This window comes from Pteropus medius, unplaced genomic scaffold (genome assembly GCF_902729225.1).
Source record: "Pteropus medius unplaced genomic scaffold, Ma_sr-lr_union100, whole genome shotgun sequence".
NCBI lineage: Eukaryota > Metazoa > Chordata > Mammalia > Chiroptera > Pteropodidae > Pteropus > Pteropus medius.
The window spans coordinates 206,139-218,920 of record NW_024352785.1 but is presented as its reverse complement, the minus strand read 5'-3'; the positions used below and the strand labels follow the sequence as shown (position 1 = coordinate 218,920).

Here is a 12,782-nt window from a genome sequence, read left to right as displayed (position 1 = left end):
GACAAACAAATATTTATTAGATTGTTATTTATTTTTAATAATTGAAATATACACATTAAAATAAAAATTACTGAGATGATTAAAAATATCAATTCTTCAGTAAATTATTTGTGAATATAGTAGTTAAAAAATAGCTACAATAATTCAATTAGCAAATATTTCATAGAGGTTAAGGCCTATTAGTGTTTTAGAGAAGGAATCATGTACTTATAAATCTTAAGCATTGAGAATAATGTAAAATGAACTTAAATCACTGTAAATTTGCTTTGTAATGATTATAGTGGTGATCTACTTTGTCTCTGAAAATGATATTATTGTTTTCTGTTTTCTTTTTACATTTTAGGTATTGTGTTTGGTCTTGTAGATCTGAGCATCGACACATTTCGGCGGGACAGTAGTCTGAATACCATTGCTAGTATGTTGTTGTCATTGGTTTATGATGCTTCATCTTGCCTGATGGTAGTATTTATAGCATACTATGGAGGGAGAGGAAACAAACTAAAATGGATTACAGTGTCCTCCATTTTAATAGGATTTGGATCACTTTTATTTGCTTTTCCATACTTTAATAGTGAAAATTATCAATTAAGTGTAGAAACTGAAGGTAAGATTTTAAAAGATACTTATTATTATTCATTTAAACCATTGACTCTAGGAAATTAAAATAGATTGTGATATTTGTCTGTCTGTATATCCATTTATCTGTACCTATCTCTGTGATCAAGTTTACTAAGTTAATTTATTGTAGCTCCCTAATAACATATATGCTATTCTCTCACCTTCTCATAATCATATACCCTTTCAAGTAAGAGATAGGGATAGAGAGTAGAAAGAATATTTTGGGATAATTATTTTGTGAAATTGTTTTTCTTTTATCAATTTTTATATATAAGTCTCTTGAGGAACTTTAGTAATTCTTTATTTCTTCCACAATATGCTTTAATTAATCCCTTTATTTTGACTTCAACACACATATACACAAGCAAAAATACAAACATAAAAAACTTACATACACATTTTCTAGTTACTCCTATCATTTCGAAACGAGGGCTGCCCTTTGACATAGGGCTTTGAAACTAAAAATGATTGGTAGCTTCTTCACTTTTTTCATTTAAAAAAAAAAATGTATTCCACAATCATTTTCTACTTCAAGTAGATAAAGCAATTTGAAATTCAAAGCACTGTTTCTAATACTATTGTGTTAGGTACTTTCTTGTATATAGGCTTATAAAAGTGTTGGAATGCATTTACTCATTTTGGCAGCTTTAAACTGGCTTTAGCAAGACATGATTGAAAAAGGCATGAGGCTGCCCCTATGTGCATGTGTATATGCAAGCTTATGATGTTTAAAAAGTATGTTTATGATGTGTATTTATAATATAAATAAAAAGTAGTTCATATTAAATACAATTTACATAATATGTTAATATAATTAATATATGTATATACTGTATAATTCATATATTAAATAATATGTTGATATATACCATATCAATATATGAACTATATAATATGCACCATATTTATAATGTATTTATAATATTTGTAGAATATAAATATGTCAAATATTTATTAATTTGTAGAATACATTTGTAATATACTTATTATATTTGTAGAATGAACCACTGATTAAACTAGAAGGTGAATTTTGGAAAGAAGGGAATGGAAAACACATCATTCCTATTCTTCTCTTAATCCTATTCTGATTAGAAAGAGTGAAAATTTAGGAGGCACTGATGGAGAGATATTAAAAATACTGCTTGGTCAGCAGTCAACAGGAGTCCTGGGAGTAGAAATAGACAGTCTTTCTTCCTTTATGTCTTCTTTATATCATCTAAATTTTATATATTTTATTTTCTGATTGTGTTTAGGAACATGAAATTTATCTAACAACAGCTATTTAGTGTATTTACTGGGTGACCTCTGCTTGGTATTAAAGAAGCAGAAATAAAATAAACAGTCTTTGCAGTAAAGTGCTCATTTTATACATCTATCTATGCAAATATTTTACTGATTTTGTTTAAAAGTTTATCCTTACATAATCAATTTTTTTACTCTTAAATTCACACTTCAGTTTATATGTATGTGTGTGTGTATATATATTTTAATTTCTATGTTCTTTAATTCCCCCCACCCCTTTTCGATCCTTCTTTTCTGTATATTTCTCCTATATTGTTCTCTTTATGTACTTTCCAATTAACTTCTATGCTCATCTTCCCTCATGAGTGGTCTGAATCTTTTTTGGAACAGTCCATTTACCACCACCTCCCACTCCCTTTCTCTGCTTCTCCCAGCTCATCATAATTTTCTATATTCATGACAAGTTGATCTTTAGCCCTATGCCTCAACTAACATGTTGATATCGTATTCCACAAAATCCTTGAGCAGTTAGAACTGAAGTTTCTCCACTAGTTCATGAAAACATTCGTTTCACACTCTGATCTTTAGTTTTTAGATGTCTGCATTTAATTGACCACCCAACATACCCATGGCTGCAGTGCACTGTCACTTTACTGAGAACTTCCTAAATATCTATTATTACACTCTGATTACACCCACTAATTCTTCCAACTCACTCATATAATGAAAATAGCAGTTATTTCTTTCATTGGAAACTTCAGTCTGTTGACATCTGCTTTCTGCCTTTATAAGATTCTCCTTGTTGTTACTTTCCTTCATTTGTAGTTTATTTTATGTTTCTTAATATGAAATATTAGATTATTTCAAACATACTCTTACCATAATCCTAAGATCCCCATCCCATTGTCATTTCTTGTTTCTGGCCTAGAAAATTTTTGATCCTGGATTGGTGATGAATGTTTGAGGGAAAAAAAAAAATCATACAAGAGGATAGTTTATTCCCACAATGAATTTGTTACTGTCAACTTCAATTATACTCTTAAATGGATCCATTCCCCTGACATTTTTTTTTAGTCTACTATCTTCCATAATTCGCAATAAGAATTTTAGACTTTCCTCATGTTTTAGTTAGTCTGGACTGCCATTACAACAGAAGTTTACTTGTCACAGCTCTGGAGGCTGGGAGTCCAAGGTCCAGGTGCTGGAGATTTAGTTCCTGTTAAGGGCCCTCTTATTGGTTATGTTCTCATATAGCTGTAGCAGAGAGAGAGAGAAAGAGAGAAGAGCAAGCTCTCTTTTGTCTCTTCTTATAAGGGCACTAATCCTATTTATGAGAGCTCTACTTTCATGACTTAATTATCTCCCAGAGGCCCCATCTCCAAACACCATCACAATGGGTATTAGGGTTTCAACATATGAATTTATGGGCGGACACAAACATTCAGTCTATAGTACTTCACTTAACTCTTTTCTTCTTTGTTGGATAGAAAATATATGCCATAAGAGAAAATTGCCTTAATTTCTTACCATAGAAATGATGATTCCACCTATATTTTCATGTTCACATTCTTTACTTCTTCCTTCTTGTTAATATGGACAAGCTATCTTCCTGCTAAATATCCTGTTCTCGCTTGCCTACTTGGGGACTTTATTCCATTGGTGATCTTCTCCCTCTTCCTTCTGCAAATTCCTCTCTCTTTTGGTCCTATTCATTGGCATTTAAATGTACTCAAGTTCTTCCCATTATTAAAAAACAAAGCCAACAATAGATATAACATGCAGTCCTCTCTTTGTCAGTTTACACAATCTCCTTATTTTCACTGTTGTTTTTTTTTTAAAGAAATGTCCATACTTTCTGGTTTTATCTCATATTCTTTCTTCAACCCATTTTAACATGGCATCTACCCTAAACACTGCAATGGAATTATTTTCTGCAAGCCACCAACATAATTTATATTATTTAATATAATCAAAACATTTTACTTGTTATATTTCTTGAACTATTACCAGCGTTATAGTACTGACTGCTTCCTCCTTTTGAAATTGTAGTCCAAACAAAGGATAGTTTAACATGAAGAAGGGTGCTAAAAGATTAGTTTTATTCTATTGGTGGAAACATTTGTTTTCAGATACTGGACAGGAATCTCAGGACTGTGATCCCTATGAGAAGGGAATTAAACAAGTTGAATTTTATGGGAGAAGGCCGAGTAGTAGATGACAGACATACTTGATTATCATGAAGTTGAAGGAACTCCTAGAGTTTAATAATCATGAATTCAAAGTGAGATTTGCATGGTTGTGTGTTTTCTATAGTCACATTCATCTTTAAAAGTATAGGTATAGAGTAAGGAGAAGAGTTTAATTTGATTAGGAATGCAGTTTTACTGAGGCATGATATAAAAGAGAGCAAGAGATTTAAAAGCGGTAAGATGACAATGAGAGAAGTAAGGACATAAAAGAGACATTGCAATTTGTAAAAAGGAGTAGGATCAATGGATTATAGGTCCTGGTAGGTTTTAGGGATTGTTGTTTACTAGAAGAAATGAGCTGGAAAGACTTGCAATTGCAATTAAGAAAGGTTTGTAGTTATTGTTTTTGAAAGTTTAAAATGAGTAGCTAAGGTAAGTGGAGTATAAGTACGTGGGAGGAGAGCAGTTCAAGAAACTAAAAGGCCAAGATGTTGGAAATATCACATTGATACCCATATCACCACAAGTTAATGTGTCTATAAAATTGAGCCATCATTCAATTTTGTCTACATTTTGAATCATAATTCTAGAGACCTCCTCCCATTTGACATGGAATTAGATATTCCATATGAATACTGAACTAGCTGAAATTTTCCATTATTGTACTATTTTGCAATCTATATATTAATTGGTTTTCAACAATAATATTTTAAGAGCATTTGTTAAATGCCAATCAAATATACACAGTAAGACATCCAATAGCATTGCTTTGATCTATCAATTTAATGACAAATATAATTGCAACAAACATTTATTTATTATTGCTTACAACCACGTGAATTTAAAACATAAGAAATAGACTGTCACTTAAAGAAATTAAAAATCTAGTGGATTACCATATAATGACTAACAGAAAGCAAGTTTTAGTGTATAATATCTTGTCCTTATGTATCTATGTTCTAGAAATTAGTGGGTATAAAATCGGAAATTATTTAATCAGAGTGACACAAGGTTGATGTTAAGATTGCTGAAGTGGATATAGAACTAGACTCAGAAGGTAATCTTTGATGATTGAGATAATCTAAAACATTGGAAATACTTCTATCCTGGGTCAGGGTTACTAAATGCCAAATTTAAAAGGAATATGTGTGTATTTGTATTATGTATACATAGTGTGTATATACATATAGCCATACATATTTTTTGCAGTGATTTATTACTTATGCACTTGTTTCTTAAGCTTGGCTGAGGGTGGCAACAAATATATTTGTCTTAGTTTTGGTTCTACTGAATAACAATTAAAACACATTCGTATTTGGTTTATAATATTGAATCTTTTTCACTATTCCCACAAACTTTCTTTTATTGCATTTTTTCCTGAGAATTTTATGATTGATTGTAAAACTATTACATTCAATGTAATAAAATCTTAACGAAAAGAAAAAGCATAATGGTGGAAATAGCTAATAAAAGGAAAATATTTCATAAAAGATGCTGTATATTTGTTGTGTATTTAACTTTAAACTCTAACAAAAAATAATTATCTTTTCAGAAGATATTTGCAAAGAAATGAAGATTATCAAAACTTGCAAGAGAAGCATGCCATTCCCATTAAAATATGTATCTTTCTTCATCCTTGGGCAGATTGTGCTAGGAATAGCAGGAATGATTCTTTTTATCCTTGGAGTAAACTTTCTTAATGACAATGTTGACACATACTCAGCTGGAATTTATTTAGGCAAGTTTATTTTTCCTTCTAATGTAATTAACCCATCCTGAATTTTTATTGAGCTTCTATATTTTGGTGTGCATATCTAAACTGATATGTAAGTGGTAATTATTGGCCCTTATAATAGCATTGTAATAGATAACTGGTATGCTTAACTTCAAAATCACATTGAGCCTCTCAATTCGGAGGAGCTGCTTGAGATTTGGAATTGTAGACAAATCATCTAAAAGTCACTCTAAAAGATATAGAGCAAAAGGAAAAATATATTCTTAAGTAATAAAAACTATACTCTTTCCATATATATTGCATATTTATATAAATATTTGTCATATCAAATTATGTAGGCCACAGTTCATTTCACTAGGAAAGAAATGTCAAAATCACCAGATTGAATTGCTCGAGTAATTGCATGTTTGAATTTTGGGGCTATATGTGGGAAGTTGGCTGCCACCATTTCCATAAGGGGATGGAAATATTGTTTTATGTCTCCTCGGTACTAGATTCAGTGTGGCATTGGAATAATAATCATAGTTGTAGTAAGTTCTTTACATACCTTAACTCACTTAATCTTTTTAATCTTTTTTTTGGGGGGGAGGAGGCTCTGATATTATGAAGTTGATGAAAACATAATCTTGTTCATTCATCAAGGAGAGAGAAGTAATATGCTATTTAGTTGACTAAAGTGAGGTATTCTCTGTTGATAGTGTTTTATGCTACTGTATCCTACAATAAGTAACCCTGAGGTATATCTCAGAATAATCTGTACTTCCTTATATTGCAATAGCTCCTAGTCCTGGTAGATCATTTTCAAAAAAATTTATCTATCATTTTCAAAAAAAATTTAAAGTTGTTTTTCTATCTTATTGTGAAGTCGACTTAAAAGAAAATAGCATTTTACACCAAAATAATAATTTTTTCACCAGAAATAAGGAAATTTATGCCAATACACTAAAATAAATGATATTTATGTTTGCTTTTAGAAAATATTTTTGCAATGATTTATTACTTTTTGATATCAGCTATCCTAACAGGTGTGAAGTGATATTGTGGTTTTTAGTTTCATTTTCCTGATGATTAGTGATGTTATTAGTCTTCACTGAGGGTGGCAACAAGTATGTTTGTTTTACTTTTGGTTCTACTGAATAGTGATTAAAACACATGTCTATATACTGTGGAGAGAATCTTGCTTTATTGCCACTTCCTGTTGCCCTGGCAGCTAAGGTGAAAGATGCAAGGGTATCATTACATAATGTTATATATGGTATCATTATAAAGTATCATCTTGTTTTCGTATCACTAATTAAGTGAAATAAGGTATATTGAATTTATATTGAATATAAATATATTTACTTACATTAAATATATAGATTAAATAAGGTACAGTGACTTATATAGTTAAATTACCTGAGTTTCTCTAATATATGCAGTGGATAATATGTTTGATGGTTAATTTTATGTGTCAGCTTGGCTAGGTTATGGAAATCAGTTGTTTCATCAAATAATAGTCTAGACATTTCTGTGATTTCTTTAGATGTAAATGTTAGTTAGATCAGTAGACTTTGAATAAAACAGATTACCCTTCATAATGTGAGTTACCCTCATCCAATCAGTTGAAGCCTTTCAGAATAAAGCCTGAAGTTTCCCAAAGAAGAAGCAGATCTGTCTCCAGACTGCAACATAGAAACTCTGCCTGAGTTTTTTCAGCTTGATGGCCTGCCCTTTGGATTTCAAGCTTAATTATAGATTCAAGACTGTAACATTAACTCTTATCCACATTTCCAGCCTGCCAGCTCACCATACAAATTTCGACTTGCCAGCCCTCACAATTGCATGATGAGACAATTACTTAAAATCTCTCTCTCCCTTTTCTTCTCCCTCACTTCTCTCTCCCTCCCACACAAATGAGTGTGAACATTCCCTCGTGCATTCAATATCTTATTGGTTCTGTTTCTCTGGAGAACCCTGAATAATAAAGTATGCTATGAAACTTTCAGAAGTAATCCATTTCAATGACATGGTACTTATAATCTTATGACAAAGCTGGTTTATATAGTTGTTTGATGTTCATAATTCATTTTATAGGCCTTGTGGAAGCTTCAGGAACAATTGGATATGCTTTGGGCTATGTGATAGCAGCACCCCTAATTAAGACCTTTGAGGATATTATTTTTGATACTAGGTAAGCCACTTACTTTTTTTTTTTTGTTTACATTGTGTAAAATATTTATTGGATAGACACTGTAGCTTATAAATATGTACATTTAATGTATAATCACCATTTTTTAGAAAAATATATGTGAACATGACTGATATGTACACATACGTACATATAAATTTATCTAAAATGTACACTTTTACCATTATTGCTTGAAAGATAATTTTAAAAACACCACTTACAATGACAACCTTACTACTAATTCTGCATATAGTTTTTTAAAAATGTGGTAAAAACACATAACGTAAACTTTACAATCCTAATCATTTTTAAGTGTCTGGTATAGTAGTGTTAACTATAGGCACATTGCTGTGCAACTGATCTCTAAAACTTTTTTATCTTGTTAAACTGAAATTTTATATCCATTGCACAACAACTCCCCTTTCTCCATTTTTCCCCAGCCTCCGGCAATAACCATGCTACTTTCTGTTCCTAAGATTTTGAGTACGTTAGATACCTCATATAAGCTGAATTATGCAGTATTTGTCTCTTTATGACTGACTTATTTCACTTAGTACAATGTCCTCAAGGTGCATCCATGTTATAGCATATGACTATTTTTTGTAGTATCTTTATCTGATTTTGTAATAGGGCTAATGTTGACCTCATAGAATGAATTTAGAAGTGTTTTCTCCTCTTCGATTTTTTGGAAAAGTTTGAGAAGGATTGATGTGTTAATTCTTTAAATGTTTGGTAATATTCTCCAGTGAAGCCATCTGGTCCTGGGATTTTCTATGTTGGGAGGTTTTTGATTACTCATTTTATCTCCTTACTAGTTATATGTCTGTTCAGATACTTACTTCTTCATGGTTCAGTCGTGACAGGTTGCATGTTTCTATAAATTTATCTATTTCTTCTAGGTTTTCCAATGTGTTGGCATAAAATTTTTCATAGTTGTGTCTTATGATCCTTTTTATTTCTGTGGCATCTGTTTGTAATGTCTCCTCTTTCATTACTGTTATTTGAGCCTTCTTTTTTCTAGTCTACCAAAGGGTTTGTCAATTTTTTGATTTTTTTAAAAAATAAATTCTGAGTTTTGTTTATTTTCTCTGTTGGTTTTCTATTGTATATTACATTTATTTCTGCTCTAATTATTATTATTTCCTTCCTTCTATCATATAAACATGTATTTTTAAGGCTGTATTTAATTATGTTTTGAGAAGTAGTACCATAAGTGACTTCTCCTTGCTTTTTTTAGTTCTCTCATTGAGATGATGAAATTAATAAAGAAGATATTCTGACACTACAAGAAAACAGAGAGCCCCCTCCCCCATTTCTGAAACTGGGTTTATATAAAGGTAGAACTAATTAAAACTGAGATAACAGAAGCCAACTAGCTACTGTTATTTATAGCCAACTAACTTCATAGTTACTTTTTCCTATATGTACTACCTGGAAGCTCTCCTGAAAGCTTCCCTACTAGCTCATCTGGATTCTTACCGGGCTAGTGTGAAGTTTTGGTAGCTGCCAGACAAATATCATAAAGAGAGAATAAATAAGGCATCAGAGAATAAGCCGTATGTTGGATATATTTTGTTTGACTCTTTAAATTCACTCTGCATATTTCTAGAACCTTTTCTACTGTCTTTACTTCCCTAGGAGAATGAGCTGTATTGAGAACCTCAACATAACCCCCTGAACTCTGGATTTCAGTTGTATTTGGCCAGTGAGAAACAGTGGTAGATGAGAGAGCAGGAGCATATTAAGACTAGGGCGTGAATCCTCCCAGCTCCCTTCCTGAGGGGTTGTACTCAGATTTGCTGTGTCTCTATTCTGAAGGCCATGGCTCCTTTTAGGCTACCTTCTCCATTTATTAAGCACTGTTACACTTGACATTCAGGCCTATAGTAACAGCTTGCTGCTGTTGCTAGCCCTAGAATTTTGTTACATGCCTTGTTCATTTCCCTAAATTCCGTCTACCCCATTAGAAATAATCTCTTTGTCAGTCTCGCTTCAGAATATCTAGTGTGAGTATACCATCTGTTTCCTAACAGGATCCTAACTGATACTAAAAATAGTATCAGAAGTAACAATAGGATTTCAGAACTAGGTTGCATATTTGTATGCACAAATAACCTCCTTGCTACGGGTAAATTGGACATAGTGACTTTAATAAACTCACAGGTTGTAGAATAGGATTAAATCTAGGTGAGGGCAAGACTGGGAATTAAGTAGTTGTAGCATTTAATCATTTGAGTAACAAAAGTGATTTTAAGACTCTAGGTCACATGGCTTATTTTAACAGTACTAGAGAACATTCCCAGGGAAAAGGAAACATTTGAGTGTATGAATATAAGGTTCTGTCATTGGGATGAGAATGAGAGATGCCACTATATTATAGCTCCACTCAACAGTGCCATTGGAATACAGGAAATCCTTCCAGTGTGTAGAACTTTAGGTTATAGTTGTCCACATAGCATAGAAAGAGGGGTGGCTTGAGGTATAAATTTATACTGATTTATAGTTGGGTAGCCAGGGAATTAGAACAAGATTAGAAAATTGGTAACAAGTAGTATATGTGGGTGAACCTTTTGGAATGGACATATGAAGAGGGTATACTTTGGAGGGAGTTATTTAATCAGTTGGACAGAATGACCCATCCTGTTAATGTCAGTCAGCTTCTCTCTCTCTCTCTCTCCCCACTCCCTGCTCTTTAACCACCCCAGTTCTTCCTTCGTCAGGCCATGATGTGAAATGTGGCCATGGTGACAGTAATGGTGACTTTGCATGAATGTAATAACATGGACTTCTTCACACTATGAACAATCTCTCATCAAGAATATTTACCAGAATATAAGTATTACTATTATTGTATATCCAACTTATCAATAGCAGAGGTCAATGCTGAGTTCCTGATATAGCACTTTCATTGAGAGATAAGCTGTTGTCAGGTTAATTATATTGGCCATCTTTTAAAATAGTGGAGATTTGTCTTTACAGGGAAAGATACCTATCCTAGGCAGGAATTTTTTCTCTACAATCTTAGTACTTTAGGGCCGATATAACAAAAATATCATCGATTGGAGTTATAAGCAACAGAAATTTATTTCTCACAGTTTTGGAAGCTTGAAAGTTCAAGATCAAGGTGACATTAAATACAGTGTCTGGTGAAATTCTGCTTTTGATTCATGGACAGTCATCTTTTCTTTCTGTCCTTACATGGCTGAAGGAGTGAGAAAGCTCTCTGGGGTCTCTTTTATAAGGTCATTAATCACCTTCACGTGTGCTCCACCTTCATGATCCAATCACCTCCCAAAGGTCCCTCCCCCTAATACACTGAAGGTTAAGATCTCAACATATGAATTTGTCTACAGTGATTCTGCTAGCACCACCATTCAAAGACTTACAGATACCATATTCATCCCTGTGATATCTCACACCATATTGTCTCTGATTAGGGAACAAAGGATAAGACAAAGGAAGTGTGACAGTATGATAACTCCAGAATTTACTGTTCTTAATCTCTACTTTCATTAGTGGTGTCATAGTTCGGTGCCATCAACAGTTTTTTGGTGGACTCTTTAGTGTATTCTATATATAATATGTCATCTTCAATCAGACTATTTAAATTATTCCTTTCTGACTTGCATGCTATTTCTTTCTTTTTCTTACCTGATCACTCTGGCTAGTACTTCCAGTGCTGTGCTGAATAACAGTGAAGGGATTGGGCATTCTTTTCTTGTTCTTGACTAAGTTCCTATTCATTATTATTCATCAAAAATAAGGAGCAATTTTGCAAAATTACTCTTCTAGATAAATTTGATAATCTTAGGTTACAATCAAAGCATTTTGATTTGAAATACTTGAATTTATGGGTCAAATTGGGAATAATTGTTACCTTTCCATGCAAGAATATAGTATGTTGCTCTATTTTCTCTGCTTTTCTTTTATTCCCTTCAAAAAAGTTTTATGATTTTCTTTATTGAAGATATCCCATTAAGCTTAGTCCTAGTGATTTTATGTATTTTGTTAGTGTTGTGCATAACATCTTTGTATTATTACATTTACTAATAATTTAGTTTTAGCAGGAGGAAATATTGATTTCTAAGTTTGTTTTATATATATCACTATTAAATTCTTTTCTTATACTTTGTAGTTTTTTAAGTTTATTTTCCTCAATTTTTAGGTATTCAATTATTTACACATGTAATAATCATATCATGTGTAATATAATGCATATAGTTAGGATACATAGCTGGGTTCAAAAGTGTAAAAAAGAAAATTTCTGAAAATTATAATCAGTGAGGAAACATGTAGCCATAGTGACAAGCTGGAGTTGAAACTCCTTGGGCATAGCTTATGCTTACTAGATAACGGAAATCAAGATTACAGCCCTGTGTCATTGCAAGTTGGAAATTGTATCCGTGAATAATGTAGCAATGGATAAGCAGTCGCCTCATCAATAAAATTGGGAATACTCTCCACATTCTATCAGTGACAAGGCCTCCAAGCAAGCTACTCATCATTGGCAATAGAGACACCTGTGAAAAACCATCACCTCTAAAACTGTGGTTCCTGGGCATTTCCCATAATGGCTGGTTGGATAGGATCTTAAATGTGTGTGAAACCGAAGACAATGACAGCTGTGTAGCAATCAACTTCCCCAAATCTTCTCCCTAAATGATACTTTGCAACTATGAAAATTCTCCACAAAATCATGGCCTTGGCATTATTGAAGACAAAGAATACTGAAACTATAAAATTACTGTGAGTAAAAAGAGAAAATAAAAAAATCTCAGCACAGGATCCTTTACTTTTCCATTCTATGCTGCTCACTACAAGACTTTTT

At 32.4% G+C, this 12,782-nt stretch overlaps 1 protein-coding gene across 1 annotated transcript in view; it reads left to right on the top strand.

Moving 5' to 3' along the window:
• Positions 1-12,782, top strand: part of LOC120590747 (solute carrier organic anion transporter family member 6A1) — a 72,571-nt gene that overhangs the window by 9,676 nt on the left and 50,113 nt on the right. The window contains exons 2-3 of the mRNA XM_039848349.1: positions 344-604; positions 7,861-7,957. Of these exons, the coding sequence (XP_039704283.1) occupies positions 344-604; positions 7,861-7,957 (358 nt within the window). The remainder of the gene's footprint in view (positions 1-343; positions 605-7,860; positions 7,958-12,782) is intronic.